The following is a 24,330-nucleotide window of genomic DNA, read 5'->3' as shown; positions in this document are numbered from 1 at the left end:
AGCCTCTGCAAGCCTCCGTCTCCAGGGTCCTCTGAAGGCCCCCCTACACCCCATCTCGGCCTGTGCTCCGCCCCTCGGAATTCCCGGCTCCACAGGGGGGCGGGCCTGGCAAGGAGAAGGGGCGGGCTGAACAGACTAGAAAGTTTGCTGTAACTTTTCTAGAGCATTAAGTCCCTGAAACGGATGCGCGTGGCCTGCGCAGGCGCAGTAATGAAAGAGGGACGCGCGCGCGCGCGCGCGGCCGGCCCAGCCCCTTTCTTCCCCTGGATCCTGTGCCACAGCTGTGCCACAGCTGGACTACAGGCGGTGTCTCCCCGGGGGGGGGGGGGGGGGGGGGGGGGGGGGGAAACAGGCTTGCCCGCTCGCCTTCTCCTATTGGTCAGATTCTGAGACCACACCTATGAAGCCCCCACCCATACCCTTGATTCGTCCGCTTCGGCTAGCTCCCCACCAGGCCATTGGCAGTCTCCACTCGCCCTCTAATTGGTAGACTGAACAACCTCTTTCCCTCAACGCAAACATAAGGCACCGCGGAGTTCAGAGCTTTGGAGACAAGAGGGCCTTTTATTCGCTAGGGCTGGGGGTGGAGGTCCTAGGTGGGGAGAAATAATAAATACTGAGGAAGGTCAGGGTTTCAGTGCATCCAAAACGTGGGTTTAGGTGCTGGGGTCCTGGAGTCAATAAATACTCAAACTGCCGATGCAGGCGGAGCCGGCTGTGACTCCTAAAGCAGCGCACACGAGGAGGGCGCGGGAGGCCCCGTAAAAGTGGGGCTGGCAAAAGCGAAAGGTTCCCGAGAGAGCGGGAGGGACTCGCGCTAGACGTTCTCTTGGAGAACGTTCCCGGGAGAACAGAGCCTTGTGCACAAGGGTTTGTGATTTTCGAGCCGATGTGGGTGGGGTGTGTGGAGGGTAAAAAACAAATGGCTGAGCTCTGGCCCTGCTGCATTCTCTAGATCGCAGTTTGCCCATGCACGTCGCAGCCTCAGCCAGGCCGGAGGAAGTGGTCCACTATTCCCCCCCACGCCTCCGCCCCAACAGCAGCAGCACCGCTCTGGGTTACAAGCCGCCCTTAAGCCCTGCGCTCCGGCCTAGGGCCCGGCTCCTCCCTCCCCGGCCGCCAGGGGGCGGGCCTGGATCACAAGGCTAGAGTTGGAGCGGAGACCCACGCCGGGAGTGGTGTGAATGGGGAGGCGGTGGGAGTGGTTTCTGGGCCGAGCCCGGGTCACCCAACACTCCAACGGGGCCCGAGTGGAGAACAGGCTGGGGTTCTAAAGTTCAGGGGGCGAAGGCGGCTCCTGCGCCGCGCCAGACAGGGGCGAGATGGCCTGAGCAGGCCACCAACCCAGTGCAGCCCAGGGCGGCGGTACCAGCCAGAGCAGCGGCGAACAGGAACAGGGAACGCGCCTCCGATAGGCCAAGCCTAGGGACCTGCGGGAGAGAGGGCGGGATCAGCACTAGCAACACGGGCTTCTGGTTGGCTGCTGGAACTCGCCCCCCGTCTTTGTCACCTGTGGGTCCACTCTTCTCTCTGCACTGCCCCGCCCCCGACAAATCGAGCAGCTGTGGTTGGTCTGCTCGCAAGCATCTAGTCTTGTCCAAACTCGCCATTGGCTACTTTCTAGCGGCTTGTGTTGATTAGCACCAAAAGTACCCTCCCTTCCCGCAGTAGCCCAGCCTCACAGAGGCGGCTTGTGGTGCGTGGAGCAAGGCAGGGGCGCGGTGGCGGCGAGTGGGTGTGAGCAGCCGGACATACCCTGGCAGGGAGCAGCAGGTGGCGGCGGTGCATGGGGCCTGGCCCCACCAGCGTGCATTGGCCCAGAGCCACGGCCGGGGGGCCATCTAGCTGGAGAGAGAAGGGACAGGTGACCCAATCGGAGCCCAGCCACCCCGGCGGGGGAGGAGTGGGGGCGAGAGACAGCAAGGGGAGCCAAAGTCGGGAGGGAATTGAGGGAGCTCCCAAGAGGAATTTGGTGAGAGGCCTGAACTGTGGAGATCTGGTGGATATGGGGCTGAATGAAAGGTTCTGTTGCCTGGAACCCCAAAGAGGTAAGGGTGAACCCTACATCTGATTGGGGGAGACGGGGACAGGATCTGTAGAGAGGGCAGCAGGCTTGACGCAGGGGAAAAAGAGGGGTCTTACATGGGAAGGTGGATCCGTGGCCCGGGGACTGGGGACCCCCGTGACAGCTGGAAGGAGAAGAGAGAGGTGTAGGGCGTGTGAATGACAGAGGAGGGCGGTGGCGCGGTGTGCCCCAGCCTGGGCCCCTCGCCCTCCCTCTGGGTGTCCACGCACGCTGGCAGACCCACTTCCCCTGGTGCCCTCGGGAAAGGGGGCAACGAGGAGCTCACCCGCTGCTCCCTCCGCCTGCAGCCCTTCCATCCGCTCTTGCAGCTGCTGGATGTGCGCTTCCAGGTCTCGATTCCTGGCCTCAGCCTCGCGGAGTTGACTAAGGGGAGGTAAGGAGCGTGAGCTCTTTGGAATCCCCTAGAGAGGCCGCTAAAGGTACTGACAGGCTCCTGTGCCCGTGCCCATGCCCCGACCTGGCGAAGTTCTGGTTGGCCATGCGGATGGCCTCCAACTCCCGGCTCAAGCTCTGCCTGGTAAGCATCTCCTCCTCCAGGGCCTCCTGGAGCTCCTGCAAGGTCACCTCAGCCTCTGCCACAGCCGCTGGGATGGCTGCTGGAACTGCCACTTCAGCCTGCAGATAGGGACTGGGCTTAGGGCACCTGTGACTCCCGGAGCACTCAACACTTGGGCATAGGCTGCAGGCCTCGGATCCTCTCCTGTCCTCCCCCATCCCTAGATCTTTTTGGAATCCCCATTGCTCCTGCAGTGATCTAAGCCCCCAGCTTTTAATGGGTTCCACTTCCATCCACCTCCTTATAGGAACAAAGGGTTGTTCCTAAAATACTAACTCAACTTGACCATGATGCTCCTTTGCTCAGAATTTCACCAGCTCCTCAGTGCCCTCAGGAGAAGGCCTGCTGCACCAAAAGGCCCTGTTTGGTTTGTTTGGGCTGGCCTCTGCAGCTGCCCTTTCCTCCACTCTTTACCCACAGTGCACACACACCTCCTGGAACAATTCAGCTCAGTACCTTCCTTTCCTGGTCAAGAACAAACCAGCTGGGTCCCACCTCAGGGACTTTGCCCAGAGGTATTCTCTGCTAATCATTGGGTACTTTTCTTCCATGGGCAGTCCTCCTCCTTCTGCAGGTCTCCGCCTCCCCAGAGAGCCCCCTGCCCATACCCACACACTCTATGTGCTTGATCATCTCTAAGAGAAGTTATGTTGTCTGTTCCTAGTCTCTTTCTGAGTAAGCTCCCAGAGGGCTTAGTGCTCCGAGGCATTCACTACCTGGATGTCTTTGCCTTCCCTGACTGACCCTTTCCTCCAACAACTCACCGTTTTCTCCAGTGGGGACACCCTGGTGGGCTCCAGACTGGGCACTTGCACAGGTAGCTCAGGCAATGGCTCGGCTTCCAGATCCATGGGCATGGGGCCCTGGACCTCATTGTCCCTGGGGAAGGGAAAGGGCGGGGGAGTGGGAGAGCCAGGACTCCTAGCTTGTGACCATGGGCCAGCCAGATCCAAAGACCCCATGACTTCAGGATGGGAAAGGGGCAGAGTGAAGAAAATAAATTGCTAGGTCAGTGTGACAGGTCCTCTTCTTGGAAAGGAAAAGGCCCATCCCTTGCATGGCCTCAGGTCCCTGGAAGCCACCCTCTGTACCTTAAACAGGAACTCTGGCCACTTCCAAAGATATAGTCTTTTTTTTTTTTAATTATTTTTATTTATTTATTCATTTTAGAGGAGAGAGAGAGAGAGAGAGAGAGAAGGTGGGAGGAGCAGGAAGCTTCAACTCCCATATGTGCCTTGACCGGGCAAGCCCAGGGTTTTGAACCGGCAACCTCAGCATTCCAGGTCGACGCTTTTATCCACTGCGCCACCACAGGTCAGGCCAAAGATATAGTCTTAAGACTGGGTGTGGATCTGGATCTCTATACTGTGACTCTAGATATCAGAACACCCCCTCATCCCCAGCTGTTGGGAGGTGGACAGAGCCTCCCTACAAATACAGAATGGCAATACAAGATGTCCCTCCCAATCCAGCAATCCCTTTATGAAACTATGTCTCAAGGACCTAACAATTCTGGACATGCACCTAGACCAACCTGTGGCTGTTCATCTAGCCTGGCTTAGAACAGAGGACCAACTGAGTTCTGGGTAAGGAGAATATACAAAGCAGGTCAGGAGCAGGTTGCAGTTCATTCATGATAAGAAATAGTATTTTCAATACACTGGTAACAAAACAGATTAGAATTGGCATGTTCTCAGGGTTGTTAAATGCATGTGTGTGTACATGTGAGCCAGGGATTATTGTTGATGGTAGGCTTCTTCCTTCTTATCCATATTTTATGATTTAGTAGCACCAAGCAATGTATTAGTAAAATTAATGTTTTTAAAAGGTTTTATGATTATATGAGTGAGTCAATGAGTTTGTGTTGTTGTTGTTGTTTTTTTCTTTTTTCATTTTTCCGAAGCTGGAAACGGGGAGGCAGTCAGACAGACTCCCACATGCGCCTGACCAGGATCCACCCGGCATGCCCACCAAGGGGCGCTGCCCTGCCCCTCTTGGATGTCGCTCTGTTGCGTCCAGAGCCATTCTAGAGCCTGAGGCAGAGGCCACAGAGCCATCCCCAGCGCCCGGGCCATCTTTGCTCCAATGGAGCCTCGGCTGCGGGAGGGGAAGAGAGAGACAGAGAGGAAGGAGAGGGGGAGGGGTGGAGAAGCAAATGGGCGCCTCTTCTGTGTGCCCTGGCCGGGAATTGAACCCGGGACTTCTGCATGCCAGGCCAACACTCTACCGCTGAGCCAACCGGCCAGGGCGAGTTTGTGTTGTTTTTAGATTGATTTAAACATTCTAAACATTTTATTTTATAAGATTCTGAGGTCCTATGACTCTGTGTACTAGAAGTCTAAAGGTGAGGCCCTGGCCGGGTGGATCCCGGTCGGGTGCATGTGGGAGTCTGTCTGACTGCCTCCCCATTTCCAACTTCAGAAAAATTCAAAAATAATAATAATAATAATAATAATAATGTCTAAAGGTGAAAAGTTGGAAGACTCTGGAAGGCTGAGTCAATGGCTCTAAAATTGAGTCTAAAATTTCAAAGTACTGTGGTCTGAGATTTTTAAGGTCCTACAACTCTGGGTTCTTAAGAGTCCTTGGTTCCAAGACTGATCCTATAATTCTACTGGGCACTGATGGGCTAGGACACCAGGACCCTGAGTGGTCTCCTGGGCCCTCAGGAGGCCAGCACCCCCAGCCTGCTCCTCACAAGCCACAAAGGGGCAGCTCTTACCTGAGGGCCATGCAGGAGTAGGAGAAGCCCACAAAAGGCAGGTGGACCCCCAGTGGCACGCCTTCCTGCACGTCTGACAGCGTCTCCTATATAAGAGAATCAGATGGGAGATGACCATTGGTTGTCGGAACTGGTCCCTCACCCCTTCCCAGTTTTGACCTTAAATGTGTGCCCCAAACCCACCCTTACTTAGGGTCTATATAAAGTGTTTCTATCATTTATTGTGTCCTGTTTCCCTCAGGGCACTTGCCACAGTATCATTATATACTTCTCCAGACTGGAAGTGGATGAGGGACCAGGACTGGCTTGGGCCGTGTATGTCCGCAGCACTGCCCAGCACAAGGGCACCCAGGTGGAATAGGCACTACAAATAGTTTATGTAACAGTTGAGAGAGAGAGAGATGACCTAAGGGAGGGAGATTTCTCTACGGAGCGTTCCTGCCTTTCACCTCTCATCCTTCCAGGTCTCAGCTTATATAGTGCCCTCCTCTAGGAATCCCTCCAGGAAGCCCTGTCCCCTGCACTCTCTTAGCTCAGCCCTGATCTCTCTGGGTGTCATTGTTTAGGAACAAGTCTTGGGTCTACCACTGGACTGAGTCTAGGTCACTGTTGGGTTCCCCGCACTGGACAGTCACAGAGCAGTTGTTAAGGGGGAGAAATGATTTCAGGACCCCAGGAGGTGGGTGCTCTCCTAACCCGAACTTTATGGGGGAAGCAGGGGTTGAAGGTACCTACCCCGCCCCCGCTCACCATGGCAGTGAGCCTGTCTTCTACCACATCGAAGTTGCACGTGTCAGTGGCACCCTCAAAATCCGGGGTAAAGGGAGGCACGCTGTCTCGGAGACCATCCCAGTCGAGGCCAAAGAAAAAAGGGTGCTTCTGGAATTCACCTGCTCCATTCCGACCCAGCCGTGTTTCTGGAGGACACAGCAGTTGCTGGATGAGGTCGCGAGCCTCCTCAGGGACTCCTGTGTCAGCCAGCGGTAGAGACAGATGCTCCTGCTCAGAAGGAGAGGAAAATGCCAGGGTGTCAGCCTGGGAGCAGTTGCAGAGGGATCAGGGGCTCCAGCGGCCCTGCTCACCTTGTAGTGCACGATCTTGCCGTAGGTCTCGGCTGTGGAGTCGGCATAGAAGGGTGTCTGCCCGTAGAACATTTCATAGGCAAACACGCCCAGTGCCCACCAGTCACACTCCGGCCCGTAGCTGCCTGTCCCCTGCCCGCTGCCCACAGCCTGCAAGATCTCGGGAGACAAGTAGTCGGGCGTGCCCACGGCCACCAGCGACCGCACCTGAGCCAACAGAACCAGAGTAGGGTTCAGCCACGCCTCTCGGCCCTAGCCACGCCCAAGCGCTTAGTCGTGGTCGTGCCGTCCCCCCCCCCCCCCTTGTAACCCTGAGCCTTACATGCAGGCCTGAGTCACCTCCCTCTTCCCCATCCAAATCTAGCCCTGCCTTTATCCTAGTTCTACCCACACACTTCAGCCCTGCACCTCAGTCCACCCCTCAATGGTAGCCCACGCTAGGCACTCTGCTCATGCTCAGTGCTCACCGTTCCGTCAGCCTGCAACTTGAGGCAGGAGCCAAAGTCCGCTAAACGGATGTGGCCGCAGCGGTCCAGCAGGATGTTGTCCGGTTTGATGTCTCTGTGCAGAAGAAATGAGGGAGTGAAGGGGGGATAAGTAAGCCTCCTTCTCACTGTCTCACCAGGCTCCGTCTGCACCATCTCAGGGACTGGGCTCTCTAATTCCCAAGGCTCCAGGCCGTGACCTCAGGCCTTCTCTCCACGAGTTCCGCCCCTTTACGGATTCTACAGTTGTAGACCCAACTCCTCAGGGCCAGTGTCCAGTAAGCCCCAGCCAGCCAGGTCCCTTTCCAGGCTCAGCCCCATCTGGCGGTGCAACATTTGGATCCCTCTCCACACCCGGCACGCAGGCCCCGCCCCTCAGCCCCTGCAGCACCCACCTGTGCACATAGCCTAGTCGGTGCACCGAGTCTATGGCCATGACAATCTCGGCCAGATAGAAGCGCGCCATCTCCGCTGGAATCCGCTCCCCAAACTTGCTCAGCAGCGTCAGCAGGTCCCCACCCACGTAGTACTCCATGACCAGGTACTGGGAGGAGGTGTGTCATGGAGGTTGGTAATCCCTCTACATCCCTATCGCTGATAGCCCGCCACAAAGACTCCCAGAAATGCCCCATTCCTGGGCAGAGTCTCGCAGTAGCATCCCCATGGGAGCCCCAGAGATCTTCCAGGCCATATCAGAGACCCCCTCCCCCCCAAAACCCCACGAATTCTTGTAGATGCCATTAGGTAGAGATTCACCCCATCTGAGAGAGGGTAAGAAAAGAACCCAGAGACCTCCTAATGCCCAGATTGTAGAGCCCCCCACAATAACCCCAGCCCAGTGGTCCCCATACAGAGCTCTCCCATCCCAGGTAAGACTTCCCCAAAGGCGGCAACTTTATAGAGCCCCCCGGAATCAACCTGAGAAAAGAACAGTAAGGAACATCTACCATCCTGGGAAAGAAAGCCCGTTCCTACCACACAGACTCCCGCAGGCATTTCAAGGTAGCTCCTCCGACCTAGAACCTCGTTAACAGCCTTGGGGTGGAGGTATGTCCCTCTAGTCACCCGGCCTGGGGCTCACCAGGTAGTTCTCATCCTGGAAGGCAAAGTGCAGCTGCGTGATCCAGCGCCGGTCCCCGTTCACCAACACATCCCTCTCTTCGCGGAAACACGACACCTGCGGGGCACCCGGAGGAGCTGAAGTGGTTGAGGGAGTTTGGCGGGAAGATCCTCAGGGTCCTGCACATCCAGCCACGGGCCTCACCTCTCCTCTCTTCAGCATATCCCACTTATTCATGATCTTCATGGCGTACACCTGGCCCGTCTGTTTCATCTTCACTACCGCTACCTGAAGGCCGAAATAGGGTAACTGGGTTGAAGGTGGCGAGGAACACCCAGGATCCACCAGACCCGACTCCACCCAAAGCCCGCCCACTGGTACACCACGCCTATTTGTCGTAAGCTCCGCCCACCCCTGCTGGTCTGTTTCTAAACTCATTCATCAATTTCTAAGGCCCCACCCCAACTCCTATGTCAGGCCCAAGGCACGAAAAGTCAAGATTGCCTGTTGTGGCCCAGGGCTTACCTCGCTGAACGCCCCGCGTCCGATCACCTTTAGAATCTCGAAGTCGTCCCTCTGCAGTCGGGCCTCCTTTAGCCTCGCCGCGATAGGCTCCGCTGCGGGGAAGGGGGCGTGAGAACCTAGGGTCACTGGGACTGACGGTGGAGACGAGGAGGAAGTCCCACCCTCTGTTCCTCAGTCTAGCTCCCTGTCCCTGTTCTCTCCACTTTCGGTCTCCCCCTCTCTCTGCCCCTTCCCTTCGGACTGTCTGCCTCCAAAGGCCTCCCCACATAAACACGGTTATGTTTGGGGGATGCAAAACTGCCCTCCGAGAGAGAGAGGATACCTGGGAACCCCTTTTTAGGACAAGGCATTGGGCCAGAGGGCTCTTGTGGGAGCAGGATAAGGTTTGTGGGGGAACAGAAGTCTGAAGAAGGGAGGCCCCAAAGAACAGAGGGAGAACAGGCCCAGGTCTAGCGCCCCCTGGGCTTCAGGCCCCCACCCCGACTCGCGGTGATGAGAAAAGGGCCAAAACATGCAGCTTTACCCAGTCCTTCTAGGTTCAGAGGCAGGTGATTCCTGGACCACCCTTTGGGAAACACTGAATTTGGGGGCGGGGCTGGGAGAAGGAATTGAAGAGAGACAAGGCCAGAGTGGACCCCTATCCTGGGCTCCAGGCCCTGTTCAAATGTGTTCTCCCAGTCCTTGCAATGCCAGGAGTAGTAGTCTATTATTATCCTTTATTTACAGTTGGGGACTCAAGGCTCAGACAGGTGAAGTCATTTTCCCAAGGTCCTACAGCTAGGAATGTTAAACGGGACAGTTTGGGAATGAGGGGGGGCACTGGATGTCAAGGCAGGAGATCAGGGACATGGGAGAGGGAGGCCTAGACCCCATGGGATAGAAGACACTGGATCTCAGGGCATGGTGGAGAGAGGGATGGGGTGAGTAGAAATGAGGGGAGATACAGTGGGTTACATAGCGGAGAGAGGGGCCCCCATGGAACTTGGGGAGACTGGGCCAGTAGGGAAGAACCAGCCAGGGCCCAGGATTGGGGGGGAGGAGAGAGCCAAGACATTGAGCCCTTTTAAGGCAGCGGGAACCCAGGCCCCCTCCCCCGCCCAAGCCAGCAGGGGAGGGCTGCAGGATGCTGCTCAGGCCACAAAAGGAGTGCTCCTCACAGGAGAGCCAGATCCCTGCCCCCACCTCAGGTCTCAGTTTACCCCGCAGGACAAACTCCATCCTTGCAAAAGGGGTGCTAAGAGAGTTAGTTGCTAAGAGTTGTGGGGAGAAGTTTCCTCCAGAGGCTGAGTGGCCGTGGCCTCCACCTTCCCATCTGTGAAATGGGAGGTGGAAAGAGGAGCAGGACGTGGGTCCCAAAGAGCTGGACACAAAGAAGGAGCCAGAGAAGGCAGAAAGAGGAAACTGAGGGACAGACAGTGGAGGGGCAGAACAGCAGTGTCACAGAGAACCAAACCCGAGTGAGACTGAGTCCTGGGCCAGGAGAGAGTAGGGGCAGACAAGGCAGGAGGCTGAGGGTGAAGCATCTTCCCTCCGGAGGACTGGACCTGTTTCTGAGGGGAAACCTGACAAGAAGGGGCTTGTGGGAGACAGGGAAGGCTGGAGTTCATGAAGGATGAACAGATCTGGCAGCTGGAGAGGAGTCAAGGAGGACCCATGCAGACTAAAAGGGACCAAAATGGGGGGGGGGGGGGCTTCTCCATCCAGGGGGTAGAGAGTGTACTGGGTGGCGCCTCTCTGCAGAGCTGGTTGTGCCCCAGGGCCCGCCTGAGTCACTGAGCCCTCCCAGTGCCTGGGCACCTGTCGGGGCAGCTGGAGAGGCTGGCGCCTAACACCTGCCTGTCGGCCGCGCCCCTGGCAGCTGCCCCATTCTGTCCCTTATGCCAGCCCCTGTGCTCTGGGAAACCAGGGGAGAGGGCTATGGGGCCCATTTTGGTGTGTGTGGGCATCCTAGGAGATAGGGCTCCCAGCATGTCCCTGCGCCCAGACTTGGGGAGAGAGGTGCCAGGGGAACCATGGGAGGCTGTTCCCTGCCCAGCCTACAACAATTCCCAAGTCATTGTTCTGAGTCATGGCTGTCCTGACCTCTGCTGACCCCACTATGCCCAGCAAGAGTGGCATGGGAGTAGGGACATGTCACCCCAGGACCCAGGTCCAAACTCTGGGCCCCTGAATGGGAGGCTTTCCCCATGTCTATCCTGTCCCAACAAGAGCCACTTTTATGCCCAACCCATTTCCACCTCCCAATCTGGGGGAGCTCATGCAGGCAGGTACTCACCCCACTGCAAAAAGTCAGCCACATACTTGTCCTGAGCCAGGTCGGAGGCACCCAGCTCCTGGTGGACGCCCAGGAGAAGGTCGAGCAGGGGCTCCAGCCCCAGGAAGCCGGGGTCCAGCACAAGCTGCTGGAGCCGCTTCAGCCGCACCTCGGCTGACATGTCGGGCAGGCAGCACCATGGCCCCCTCCCCGGGCCTGGGGCTCGGGGTCCTCTTGTCACGGGGCCTGGCAGCCCCTGTCCAGGCCCTCGGGCCCCGGCTGCATGTCAGCCTGTCCCTGGCTGTCCCCTGGGCCTCTCTGGCCACTTCTCTCTGCTGGCTGCAAAGGCCTCCTCCCCTTTTCCCCACCCCTTGGCCGGCCCTCTCCCACCTCCCAGCCTTAACCCCTCACCAGCCAGCCCCCACCAGAACGTTTAAGTGTGAGATTGGGGGGAGGAGAATCTCAACCCTTCAGCAACCCAACCCAATTAAAAGGCGGAGCACAGAGGAATGCTACAGGTGTGAGAGAGAGGCCCAAGATGAGCCCTCCCATTCCCCAGAGGGGACCAATTGAGGTCCAGAGCGACCTGGTAACACCCCTCCCAAGCCCTGGAGTTGCAGGGAGGAGAAAGGGGTGAGACCTGGGAGGGGGCCGGGAGGCCAGGGCAGCTTTGTGGGTGACTCAGCCGGGATTCAGACTTTGGGACAGTTTAAATTTAGCCCTCAGGCCCTCTGCTTTACAAGTTTTTTTTTTTTTTTTTTTTTTTTGTAGGAGGGGAAGGGGTGGTGTGAGAATTGGGAAGGGAGGCCCTCAGGAGCCAAGACCAAGGGTGACCCACTGGCCAAAGCCTGGGGGAGGCAGAGGAGCCCCCAAAATAGCTCCTTGGCCCCTGGCATGCAGCCACATTCCTGCCCAGGCCAGGATTAGAAACAGAAACATTTCGGGGGTGGGGTGGGCGGAGCAGGAGAGTCAGCCAGGAGGGATTTCGCTGTCCTTCCAGGGCGGACAGTTCTCCTGCAGGAAACCATAGTCTTGGGTGTGCTCTGGACAGCAACGCCAGGCATGCCCGGCATGGGCAGCAGGAGGCCAAGACCTGGGCTCAAGACTGCTCGCTCTGAACCTCTGGAGTTCCCGAGGAACCCCACTGGGGAAGACTTTGTAATACTGGATTTGGACAGTTTGAGAATTTTTTGAACAATTCTGCAAACTCCCACTGAGGACTCTGAAGAGGGGGCCCTGGTGGCAGCCCTCTTCCCCCAAGGGTTTGGGAGGTGGAGGGGCTCTTTTCCATCCAATGGGTCTACCTCAAAACTGGCTCTACTGCCTGACCTGTGGTGGCGCAGTAGATAAAGCGTCGACCTGGAAATGCTGAGGTTGCCAGTTCGAAACCCTGGGCTTGCCTGGTCAAGGCACATATGGGAGTTGATGCTTCCAGCTCCTCTCCCTTCTCTCTCTCTCTCTCTCTGTCTCTCTCTCCTCTCTCTCCTCTCTCTCCTCCTCTGTCTCTCTCCCCTCTCTAAAAATGAATTAAAAAAACCCAAAACTGGCTCGTACTGTGTGTCCTCCTCTCACCATGTTTTCCTATTAAAAGGGAATGGGTGGGGCCCCGGCCGATTGGCTCAGTGGTAGAGCGTTGGCCTGGCGTGCAAGGGGTTCCGGGTTCGATTCCTGGCCAGGGCACACAGGAGAAGCGCCCATCTGCTTCTCCACCCCTCCCCCTCTCCTTCCTCTCTGTCTCTCTCTTCCCCTCCCACAGCGAGGCTCCATTGGAGCAAAGACGGCCCGGGCACTGGGGATGGCTCCTTGGCCTCTGCCCCAGGCGCTAGAGTGGCTCTGGTCGCAACAAAGCGACGCCCCGGAGGGGCAGAGCATCGCCCCCCGGTGGGCGTGCCTGGTGGATCCCGGTCGGGCGCATGCGGGAGTCTGTCTGACTGGCTCTCCCCGTTTCCAGCTCCAGAAAAACACCAAAAAAACAAAAAAATAAGGCCCTGGCCGGTTGGCTCAGCAGTAGAGCGTCGGCCTAGCGTGCGGAGGACCCGGGTTCGATTCCCGGCCAGGGCACACAGGAGAAGCGCCCATTTGCTTCTCCACCCCTCCGCCGCGCCTTCCTCTCTGTCTCTCTCTTCCCCTCCCGCAGCCAAGGCTCCATTGGAGCAAAGATGGCCCAGGTGCTGGGCATGGCTCTGTGGCCTCTGCCTCAGGCGCTAGAGTGGCTCTGGTCGCAACATGGCGACGCCCAGGATGGGTAGAGCGTCGCCCCTGGTGGGCGTGCCGGGTGGATCCCAGTCGGGCGCATGCGGGAGTCTGTCTGGCTGTCTCTCCCCGTTTCCAGCTTCAGAAAAATGGAAAAAAAATAATAAAAAAATAAAAAGGGATGGGCGGGATAGAGGGACAGGGCCCAGCCGCTCCCCAGTTCAAGTGGATTAACAGGCTGTTTCCCCACAGAGCACTCCTGTTCGAATCCTCTTCAATTGTACTTTCCTAAGTTCCAAGGGCCCTTCTTTCACCTTATTTCCTGAGCCCACGCAGCCCAGCTGGCTCACTTCTAGTACCTCTGTAACTTTCTAGACTTTCTCTTATTAAAAAGGGGGGGGGGCCTGGCTAGATAGCTCGGTTGATTAAGAGCATAGTTCCGAAGCACTGAGGTTGTTAGTTCGATCCCCAGCCAGGGCACGTGCAGGAACAGACCGATGTTCCCGTCTCTTAAAGAAAAAAAAAAAAGAAAAAAAGGGGGGGGGGTGCTGATGTAGCTCAGTGAAAACTCACACACACCCCCTCCACACCTCTGAGGAAGGAAACAGAGACGCTGTGAAAACAAGGAACTTTAGTATAAATAAAAGGTGCTGGAGACAGGAAGGGCCAGAGGGGCTTCCATAATTTAACACTCTTCAAAAGCACAAACAGCTGGGGGGAATGGGGTTTGGAACCAGGGAGGGACAGGCCACCCCTGCCCTGCCCAGAGACTGAGGGGCACATTGCAGAGCTGGGGCCCTTGTGGGTAGGGAGTTTCTCTGCCCACACCTCCCCCCCTAGTGACAAGTCACATGCTGGGGACAGGATTGAGGCTAACACTTCAGCGAAAGGGTCATTGTACTTGGCAGTGGGTGGGGACAAGACTGAGACCACATGGGCCACTACATCCCCCTAGGGTTTAGGCCAGTCTGGTGGGACCCTCTGCCCCCCCAAATTTGTGCAGGGTGGGGGGCCAGAGCAGTCCATCAATCATGATTAGTCTTGTTAATACGTTGATGCATGAGGTCAGCAAGAGGGTATGGCTAGGAGGCGGGGTGGGGGTGAGGGAACCCAACATCCTTGGCTTCACACCACTGTGCCGCTTGGGGAGTTGCCAGGTTGGGAGGAGATGCCCTGGGGAAGATGAGAGGGGAGACAGGACAAGGTTAGAGACCACCTGGGACTCCCACCACCCTAGCCTTGCCCTTTAGTACACCCCAGACCCCCCACCCGGAGAGAGGCTGCTGCTCTAGCTTCTGGCACTTTAATACAATAATTAAAGTTCTCAGGTAATCCTGAGCAGAGGGTGGGGTAAGGGTGGAGGTAGGGAGGGGGAAACACTGGAGCCCCCTTATAACAGAGGGGGGTCCTGAGATTCTTGGTGAAAAGAATTCAGGGACAGTCCTACCTCTACCACTGACTTGCTGGGTGACCTGGGCCAACTTCCTTCCCCTGTCTGGGCCTCGGTCTCCTCGTCTGTGAACTAGGGAGACAGAGGGGTCTCTTTCAGGACTTTCCAGACTGCCAAATCCCAACGCCCCACTTATAAGGTTCTGAGAGTGCTGTAAGTTCTAGGGATACAGGACACTATGGTCCCCAAACCTCCCTTCCAAGGAACTAAGCCACAGCCCCCACACCTGGAACCTTAGCAACCCAAGCCCAGACCCTGAGGAGTTCAAACATCTTAGCCCACGGCTCTTAAGTTATAAGGCACCAGGGCTGCACTCCACCCACTGGGAACTTCCTGAACCTCACGGTCACCCAAAGATGTGGATGCATCAACAAACACCCTCCTACCCATCTTCAAGCCTCCCTGTCTTAAGAGGTGACAAAGGTCTGAGAGGGGCTGACACTGGCCCGAAATCATAAAGGGAGAAGCACAGGACAGGACCCCAAGCCTGTTTCCAGTCTCTGTACTTCCAGCAGTGAGCTGATATCCCAAAAGTCCAGACCAAGGCTGGAAGCTGGGCTCATGGCTCAGTCTTGCCATAGAACTTGACCTTCAGTATCCAAAAAGTTTCACCATTTAAAAATCACATTTCCCATAGAAACAAAGCTCTGGCTCCAAGTAAACAGTGGTTAAGACCTGGCTGGGTCCATGGGCACCCTTCTAATAGCTGGCCATGGTCTCCACCATTCCCAGCTGTCATCTTCTCCCCGACCCTCTCTCTGCTGTTGCCAAGGGATCGAGAGCCTATCACTCTATGACATGAGAGGTTGTGCTCTGAGACACTAAGATTGCCATGGTTTCCCCTCAGCCCAGGGAGCCAGGCAACAGTGACAAAACCCTCTTCCAAAACTCGCCTCTTCCTGGGTCCCAGGAAGGCCGCTGTGGTCAACTCACCGCCTTGCCCGGCCGGGCCCAGGTACAGATGAGGCCCTCCTGGCAGGCGGTGATGATGCAGTCCTCCAGGAAGAGGAGGACCGTCAGCCGTTCCTGGGCAATCTTCTTGCACACCAGGGGCTCAAGCAGTGGCACCTCATGGATGCGTGGGCACAACGCCGTGCCCAGCACCTTGGCTGGGTCCAGCCGGCTGCGGGGAACTGGGCCACTGGGCTTGTCCCCGCTGCCACCCCCACCACTGCCCCCCCGGCTGATGTTGCCTAGGCTGTGGTAGCGCTTGTGCTCCTTCTCTGACCCCCGGTCCCGCCGCTCCTGAAACGTGAGTGTGGCAAAGCGGCCGATGCTAAATGGCGTGCCTGGCTCTGTCGCTGCCCCTGGGCCACCCACCTTGCCACTGCCCGCGGGGTGTGGGAGGCTGTTGGAGCGTGACAGGGAGCGGGGCAAGGGCCCAGAGCCAGGCTCGCCACCCCGAGAGCTGCTGGTGGCAGGTGGAGTGGTGCCAGGCGTGCTGGGAAGAGTGCGGGTGCGGGCCAGGGGTGGGTGTGGGTAAAGCACGTCTTCGGTGAGGTCCCACAGGCAGAACTGTGTGTCCTGGCCGGCTGAGCCGAAGCGGTAGGTGATGGAGCCGGCTTTGGGCATTGGGGAGAATGGGGCTCCCCCATTTGGGCTTGGGCCGGCTGCCTCAGGCTCCTCCTCCTCCTCAACACTCTGTTCCCCGTCACCACTGGCCGTTGCCGTTTCTTCCGCCCTTGTGGTATAGGGGTCGAAGGCCACAGCGTTGACCCAGGACTTGTGGCCATGGCCACGGGCTACCACGCGGCCCTCAGTGAAGGACCACACAGTGACCAGATCATCTTCACCACCCGTTACAACGTAGCGCCCATCAGGGCTCCAGCACACGCAAAGCAGGCCCCCAAAGTAGCTCTTCATGAGCCCCCGCAGGAGCATGGAGTCGAAGTGGAAGACGCGCAGGCAGCCATCTTGGCTGACACAGGCCAGGTGCCGGCCATCGGGTGAGAAGGCAAACTCGTTGAGGGGCCCCTCACCCACCGCCCACTTGGCCAGCGGGTTGCGAGGAGCCTTGCTCTTGGCAGCGTAGACAGCGAAGCCCTCGCCCTGCTTTAGCAGGCTGTACTGGGGTGGCGCTGAGGTGCATGGGTGGCTGACGTTATACAGGTACAGGTGACCACTGGCATGTGATGCCAGGAACAGGCTCTCTGACTCAGGCAGCCACTTCAGATAAGTCACCTTGGTCTTGTCAATCAGCCGCTGCCAGGGGAGACGATGGGGGTTGGGAGAAGAAAATCAGCCTGTCAGGTCTCCTCCCCAACCTGATTCCCCAGGAGGTCATCAGACGTGGCCCAGGCCTCCTGGGAGAGGGGCCCCCAATCTATGGGAAAGGACAGTCATGGGAACGCAGGGGGAGAAGGGCTGCTTGTGTGGTGGCCACAGGAGCTCCATGGAGCCTCAATGTCCCATCGTTGACAAGGGGGCAGTCCTGCCTTCCACAGAACTGTCCTCTAATGGCTCCCCCTGTCTTTACCGTTTCAGGCTTAAGGTAACAAACTGATTGATAGGATGCAGCTCCCCCAAGGAAGGGATCTTCGTCTATTTAGTTCACTGTTCCAACCCCAGAGCACAGAGATTTGCACACAAGAGGCACCTGGTGTTTCCAGGACACATGAGTGACAAGTCCATTCTGCTTGCAGCTCACCTTTGCTCTTTTCCTCCTCACAACACACATCCAATTCTTTAATAGTCCGCAGAACCTGACTTCTGCTCACCCCAATCACCTAGTCCCAGCTGCCATCAACCCTGTAATGGCCTAACTGGCAACCAAGCCTCCACTGCCCATGTCCACTCCCTACCTTCTTGCCAGGTAGTTGCTGTTAAAATGTGAGTCAGCACCTGGCGCGCTCCGTGAGCACCAGGGCAGCCTTTCTCAACTGTGGCTCCATAGAGAATTAGGCCTGAAAGCCCTTCACCCTCTGGCATCCACTGAATGGAAAGAATTGACTGCTTTTCTAGGTATCTAAGTTGCTTCTCATTCTTGGGAGGATTAAGAAAATAACCAAATCAAACTATTTCTGTGTTCTATGGCTTAGATGAACCCTGGGGAAGAGAGGTTCTAAAAGCCCACGTCTTTTCCACAGCCTTCCAGCCCCTACATGACATGGCCCCACACAGGATTTCTCGGAGCTCACCCGCCACCCTGTCGCCCTCCTCGATAACTGCCCTGGCCAGGTCCTGATTCAGGGCTTCTGTCCTAGCTGTTCCCTCTACTGAGAATGTCCTTCCTCAGATAACTCTTCTTGCCTCCTTTGTGGCTTTTTTTCAATGTCACCTTCCAGCGAGGCCCTTCCTGAGCACCCTGTTTACACCACACTCCCTGTGCCCCTTCTCTGCCAGCTTTTCCTCTGCAGCACTCAGCGCCTTCCGACATACAGCATGCATCACCTGTTTGATAACTGTCTGTCTCTCTAGCTAGATGAAGGCTCCAAAAAGGCAGGCCCAGTGCTGAGAACATGCCTGGCACAGAACGAATGCTCAATAAATATTTTGTGAATGAGCAAACTGGAACACTTTTACTCCAGTCACTGTTCCACTCACGTCGTTCTACCATTCATGCATTCCATGTAGATGGAACACCGCCTCTGAACAGAGGAGACGCAGGACAGAGCAGTCCCTACCCATGGATAAGGCTGCTCGCTGGCATATCCTCTTGTGCCAAGTCCGCCCAGGACTGAGCAAGCTCCATGCATTGTGTTACAACAGTCCTGTGAGGTAGGGACGGAAATCCCATTTTGCAGAGGAAGAAAAGCATGAGTCAGGGAGGAACTGTCATCTTCCCAAAGCCACACGGTGAGTAAATATGGTACAGCAAAGATCTGAATTCAATGCTTACAGGGCCCAGAATTTGAAGACCAAGGGCTCTAATTTCAAATTAGTCTGAACCAGGGTCAAGCCTCAGTTCTCTAATTTGTAAAATGGGCCTCTCAAACCCTAACCCACTGGTTGATGAAAACTCCAGGAGGATGTGTTCAGCATGTGGCTAACATCACAGGGCCTGGGCATAGCAGGCACCGGTGTCACTATTAGCTGCTATCATATCACACTAGCTGTTGCCAGCCGTCCATCCCACACAGCTGTCAGTTCAGCTCTCTCCTTTCCCTCATCCTGCCCCCCTCAGGCCTACACTGCTCCCCAGGGAGCTGCAGTCTAATGGGAAACAGTGTGTGTGGGAGGGGTGGAAGGGGCCCCCTGGGAGCCCACAATCACCTCTTCATTGAATAGCTTGCTGGTGTCCTTCTTGATGAGATCCAGGTATTGCACCTGGCCGGCTGAGAACCCCACCAGCAGGGAGATGGTCTCTGTGGCAGCAGTGAACTGGTTGAAGTCATGGCAGGTGGGCTGGGTGCCCTTATAGATCCGCTTGTCAATTGGCTTGTTGAGATCAATGGACTTAAGCAATGAGAAAAAAGGAGTTAATGGCTTCTACTATTAAGGAAGGAAGAGGGTATTGAGGTTGGGGGAAACCACTAAGAGGAAGCAGGGTTAAACACCTGAGGGAAGTGGGTTGGTAGATGGGTGAGAGAGGAGGGAGAAGGCAACCACAGACAGGAAGAAGGACCCAAATCTCAGATAGACTTGAAAAAACAGCAGACAGAAAGGATTCCCTGCCCCAGGCATAGGACCACAATATTTCCCCAAAGTTGGAGCCTTCCAACTTCAGGGACACCCTTACCCACAGCATCAGGATTTGGGATCCTCATAGTCCCTGAGCTCTAATTCAGTTCCAGTACTGCCCCATAACCTCAGCCAACTTCCCTGGGTCTTAGTAGTACAATATTCCTAGCCCCTCAAAACTCAGGGTCACCCAAATCCCCAGGTCTCTAAAGTCCATCTCAGGAGTCCCTTCACTTTGGAGTCCCTAAATCTCAGGACTCCTATCACAGTTCAGGGACCCATTAAACCTCATGGTCCCCCACATTTAGGTACCTTCATCCCCTCTGGAGTCTCAGGATCCCCTTCACTTCTGGGGACCACCATAAACTCCCGGGGTCTCATCCCCTATGGCACCTAAATCACTGTAGAGACACCCATCACACCTGAGAATATCCTCTCTTGGCTCTCATCACCTCCAGATCCCCCCCCCTTAGCTCAGATTCTTATTTTCTCCAGGATCCTCATTACCTCCAAAACCCTATTTTTCTCTGGGGTCTCTATCATCTCTAAGCCCCCATCACTTCCAGAATCCTTACCTTTGGCTGCCCAACTCTCAAGACCACATCCTAACATCTCCAGACTGCAACATCCCTGGTTCTGCATCACCTCAGGATTCCCCATCACCTGCAGAATGCCTGCCACCCAGAACCCGGGAGGATCTACATTGTCTCGTATTCTCCATAACCTCCAGAATACTCAACCATCCCAGAACCCCAACACATAACTAAGGGATCCCACATGACCACACGGTTTCCCATCACCTCCAGGATGTCCAGCACCAGGAGGCCTCCTATTACCTTTTAGAGTTCTGTATTACCTCCAAGAACCCTTTTCCCCTGGGATGCCCATCACCTCTAGGATGCCTATTTCAGAGCCACATATCATTCGAGCCTCCGTTTCTGGATCACCTGGGGACCCCCATCCTCTCAACACCCAGACCGCTCGTGATGCAGGCCGCTCACCCGTTGGCTCCCGCGGCGGCAGCAGCCCGGGTAGAAATAGAGCTCGCGGCCCAAGTTGAAGCAGACGCGGTCTCCTCCGGCTCCCAGGCCCACGGGCGTGGCGGGCGGCTCCCCGGTCCCAGCGTTGTCCGGCTCCCCGAGGCGCACGAGGCTGAGGCGCACGGCAGGCAGGGCGGGTCCGGGCCCGGGGCCTGAGGGAGGCGGAGACGACGCGGAGCCCGCGGCTCCGGGGCCGGAGGCGGAGGCAGGGCCAGGCGGGGGTTGCGGCGGCTGGGGCGGCGCCGAGGTCTGGGCGGAAGCCGGACCCGACCTGCGACCGGCGCCGTCTCCGGGGAGAAGCTTGTAGAAACCTTCGCGGGTGCGGAACTGTGACTTGATCTCTGCGCAGTCTCCCATGGAGGCGCCGGGGGCTGCGCCGCCCTCCGCGCCGCCCGCCGCCATCTTGGGCGCCCCCCTACCCCCGCCCCGGCTCCCGCCGCTGCCGGACCGCCGCCTGTCACCAGGCCCCCTGACGGAAGCCGAGAGCCTGCGCCGGAAGAGGTGGGGTCGTCGCCCGGGCGACGTCTCTTCGATTGGCAACAGGGTAGGGAGGCGGAACGAGCCCCGGCCGTCGCTCGGGTAACGGTTCTGGGGTTGTGGGCGGGGCAGGAAGGTGGGCGCGGCCTTTGTGCCTAAGACTGATGTGTGGTTGGCTGCGGGGGCGGAGCCTTCAGGGGAAAGGGGCGTAGCATTTAAAAAGCACAAATCCCTAGCAACGGCGCCCTGGGAACCGCTTGCCTAGCAACGGAGAATTCCTCAAGAGAAGGCTTCTTTCCTATCCTGGCCTCCCCGTGACCTCAAAGTGACCCCAGGTCAGCTTAGTGTGTCCATAGACTCCCAACATGCACCCTCCTGACTTGCAGTGTTTCTCAGTGACATCTTTTTTTTTTTTTTTTTTTTTATTTTAGAGGAGACAGAGAGAGAGAGAGAGAGAGAGAGAGAGAAGGGGGGAGGAGCAGGAAGCATCGACTCCCATATGTGCCTTGACCAGGCAAGCCCAGGGTTTTGAACCGGCAACCTCAGCGTTTCCAGGTTGACGCTTTATCCACTGCGCCACCACAGGTCAGGCCTCTCAGTGACATCTTAATCTCCACAACTGACCACGGTATATCACCATTCCTCCCTACCGCTGATGATCCCCAGGTTTCCATAAAACTACAGGAACTTGATCTGACCCACTACTGATTAAAGATAACCCCAGACATCTCCACACTTTTCCACTAACATTCAATATATAGATCTCTATGGCCTCTAGAGAGGTATGTCAACAATCTCTATCGGTCCTCCAACACCCACCTCGAATTCCAAAATTTCACTGGTCCCCACAACCTCCCCTGTGTTCCAATGATCTGCCAGTAACCCAAAATCTCCTCCTGATCGCAACAGTCCTCAGAGATAGCCAGTGCCCCTGACTTCTGCAGAAGCCACTCTGCCCCATTACAGATCTTCCTAGACCCACTTATTCAGCGGCCTCCCAGATTTGTCACCAGAATGTCCCAGAGGCATCTCATACTCAAGAAGTCCAACAATGGCCTGACCAGGGCACAGTGGATAGAGTGTCGGACTGGGATGCAAAGGACCCAGATTCAAAACCCTGAGGTCACCAGCTTGAGTGTGGGCTCATCTGGTTTGAGCAAGGCTCACCAGTTTGAGCCCAAGGTCACTGGCTTGATCAAGGGGTCACTCGGTCTGCTGGACACCCCCCACCGCCCGGTCAAGGCACATATGAGAAAGCAACCAATGAGAAACTAAGGAGCCGCAACAAAGAATTGATGTTTCTCATCTCTCTCCCTTCCGGTATGTCTCTATTTGTCCCTCTCTCTGTGTCTGTCACCAAAAAATAAATAAATAAATAAAAATCCTACAATGAACTAATGAACTTGATGTCTTACTCCAAATCCTACTCCTCTTCTGTGTCCCCATTCTTTTTTTTTTTTTTTTTTTCAGAGACAGAGAGAGTCAGAGAGAAGGATAGACAGGGACAGAGAGATAAGAAGCATCAATCATTAGTTTTTCATTGCGCGTTGCGACACCTTAGTTGTTCATTGATTGCTTTCTCATATGTGCCTTGACTGCGGGCCTTCAGCAGACTGAGTAACCCTTTGCTCGAGCCAGCGACCTTGGGTCCAAGCTGGTGAGCTTTTGCTCAAACCAGATGAGCCCACGCTCAAGCTGGTGACTTCGGGGTCTCGATCCTGGTCCTCGGCATCCCAGTCCAACACTCTATACACAGTGCCACCGCCTGGTCAGGCTCCTGTGTCCCATTCTTAAGGCCAGCACTGCCATCCTATTTCCCCCCAGTCACTCAGGATACAGATCTGAGTGTCTGCCTAGATTTGTACCATTTCCCTTCAATCCCTACTTCCTGTTCCCAAGTCTTGCATTTTGTCACCTGAAGTCCTCTTTTCTAGCTCCTTCCTCTGCACAGCCATAATCCAAAAGCTTCCTCCTGCTCATCCCCCTAACCCGAATCAGCCTCCTCTCTGCTCTCCCAGACTCCTGTCTCACTGCTGTCTCTGTCCTCCACTTAGCCGCTAGAGAGCTATGTGCTCAAAAGCACAAATATGATCAGGCCTTCCTCTGCTGAAAGTCCATCTGTGGCTCCCTAGTGCTCTCAGGGGAAAGAGTGATCTGTTCCTGCCAACTTCTTTCCAATTTCATCTCTTGACACAAACTCTTCACACCAAGTCCCAAAAAATGAGGTTTTAGACATTACTGCAGCATATCACATACTGTCTTGCCCTTGGTCTTTGTACACACTGTTCCCTCTGTTTGGAATGCCCTTTGCCACTCTACTCTTGACCCTTTGTCAGCTCACGGGCTTTGTCAGTCCTCGGGCTATCCCATCTGGGTTGTCATTGGCTGGGGATGCATCTGTCTCCCCTGTAGAGTGTGAGCCTCAGGAAAACATAGCTGAGGCTGCTTACTCACTTCTGTGCCCCCAGCACAAGGCTGGGCTGACAGGAGGCATTTTAATAGTTGTTTGATGTCCAGATTGACCAGGTGGTGGCACAGTGGATGGAGTGTTGGACTGGGACACTAAAAACTCAGGTTCAAAACCCTGAGGTTGGCCCTGGCCGGTTGGCTCAGTGGTAGAGCGTCGGCCTGGCGTGCAGGAGTCCCGGGTTCAATTCCTGGCCAGGGTACACAGGAGAAGTGTCCATCTGCTTCTCCACCCCTCCCCCTCTCCTTCCTCTCTGTCTCTCTCTTCCCCTCCCACAGCCAAGGCTCCATTGGAGCAAAGTTGGCCCAGGCGCTGAGGATGGCTCTGTGGCCTCTGCCTCAGGCGCTAGAATGGCTCTGGTTGCAACAGAACGACGCCCCAGATGGGCAGAGCATCGCCCCCTGGTGGGCGTGCTGGGTGGATCCTGGTCGGGCGCATGTGGGAGTCTGTCTGACTGCCTCCCTGTTTCCAGCTTCGGAAAAATACAAAAAAAAAAAAAAACAAACAAACAAACAAAAACCTTGAGGTTGTTGGTTTGAGCACGGGCTCATCTTGTTTGAGCAAGGCTCACCAGCTTGAGCCCAAGGTCACTGGCTTGAACAAGGGGTCACTTGGTCTCCTGTACGCCCCCCCCCCAGTCAAGGCACATATGAGAAAGCAATCAATGAACAACTAAGGTGCCGCAGTGAAGAATTGATGCTTCTCATCTCTTTCCCTTCCTGTCTGTCCCTATCTGTCCCTCTCTCTGTCTCTCTCTGACTCTGTCACATACACAAAAAAAATAGTTGTTTGGTGTCCAGATGAATGAATAAATGAAATAGATGGAAGAGACTGTGAGGGGCAATGTTGGTGATCCCGGCAGAGCCTAATAGCCTTGAGGTGGAGTTCATGTCAACAAATTGCTGAGCAAATAAATAAGTGACTGGACCTCAAGTGGCGCAGTGGATAGAGTGTCAACCTGGGTGACACTCCTCTCTGCTCTCCCAGAATGGAGACACTTCTGGGATGAAGTCCCAGGTTTAAAAACCCAAGGTTGCCTGACCAGGCGGTGGCGCAGTGATAGAGAATTGGACTGGGATGCTGAGGACTTAGGTTCGAGACCCCGAGGTTGCCAGCTTGAGCACGGGCTCATCTGGCTTAAGCAAAATAAAAAATGCTCACCAGCTTAGACCCAAGGTCACTGGCTCAAGCAAGGGGTTACTTGGTCTGCTGAAGGCCCGCGGTCAAGGCATATATGAGAGCAATCAATGAACTAAGGAGCTGCAAGGAAAAATTGATGATTGATGCTTCTCATCTCTCTCTGTTCCTGTCTG

At 56.0% G+C, this 24,330-nt stretch overlaps 2 protein-coding genes across 7 annotated transcripts; both read right to left on the bottom strand.

The window, feature by feature from the left end:
• Positions 1-544: 544 nt before the first annotated feature.
• DMPK (DM1 protein kinase) lies at positions 545-11,152 on the bottom strand. Of its 5 annotated transcripts, none has more exons than XM_066271762.1 (15): positions 10,792-11,152; positions 8,517-8,608; positions 8,196-8,279; positions 8,013-8,108; positions 7,327-7,475; positions 6,914-7,007; positions 6,447-6,653; positions 6,100-6,363; positions 5,365-5,450; positions 3,407-3,521; positions 2,544-2,701; positions 2,352-2,449; positions 2,143-2,189; positions 1,756-1,845; positions 545-1,430 (listed from the first exon to the last, which is right to left on the bottom strand). In XM_066271762.1, the coding sequence occupies exons 1-15, from the start codon at positions 10,949-10,951 to the stop codon at positions 1,278-1,280; spliced, it is 1,893 nt and encodes a 630-aa protein (XP_066127859.1). In that variant the 5' UTR covers positions 10,952-11,152; the 3' UTR covers positions 545-1,277. The 5 variants fall into 5 exon arrangements, with proteins under 5 accessions (XP_066127859.1, XP_066127858.1, XP_066127861.1 ...); XM_066271761.1 differs by having other exon boundaries at positions 1,756-1,841; XM_066271764.1 differs by having other exon boundaries at positions 6,115-6,363.
• A 2,427-nt stretch (positions 11,153-13,579) lies between these two features.
• On the bottom strand, positions 13,580-20,565 carry DMWD (DM1 locus, WD repeat containing). 2 transcript variants are annotated; one of them, XM_066271758.1, is made up of 5 exons: positions 20,035-20,565; positions 18,626-18,808; positions 15,347-16,615; positions 14,411-14,485; positions 13,580-14,136 (listed from the first exon to the last, which is right to left on the bottom strand). In XM_066271758.1, exons 1-5 carry the CDS (start codon positions 20,473-20,475, stop codon positions 14,089-14,091), a joined length of 2,016 nt encoding a protein of 671 aa, XP_066127855.1. In that variant the 5' UTR covers positions 20,476-20,565; the 3' UTR covers positions 13,580-14,088. The 2 variants fall into 2 exon arrangements, with proteins under 2 accessions (XP_066127855.1, XP_066127856.1); XM_066271759.1 differs by lacking the exon at positions 14,411-14,485.
• Between the last annotated feature and the right edge of the window lie 3,765 nt (positions 20,566-24,330).

Source organism: Saccopteryx bilineata, chromosome 3 (genome assembly GCF_036850765.1).
Source record: "Saccopteryx bilineata isolate mSacBil1 chromosome 3, mSacBil1_pri_phased_curated, whole genome shotgun sequence".
Classification (NCBI taxonomy): Eukaryota; Metazoa; Chordata; class Mammalia; order Chiroptera; family Emballonuridae; genus Saccopteryx; species Saccopteryx bilineata.
This window is presented reverse-complemented; position numbering and strand designations above follow the sequence as displayed.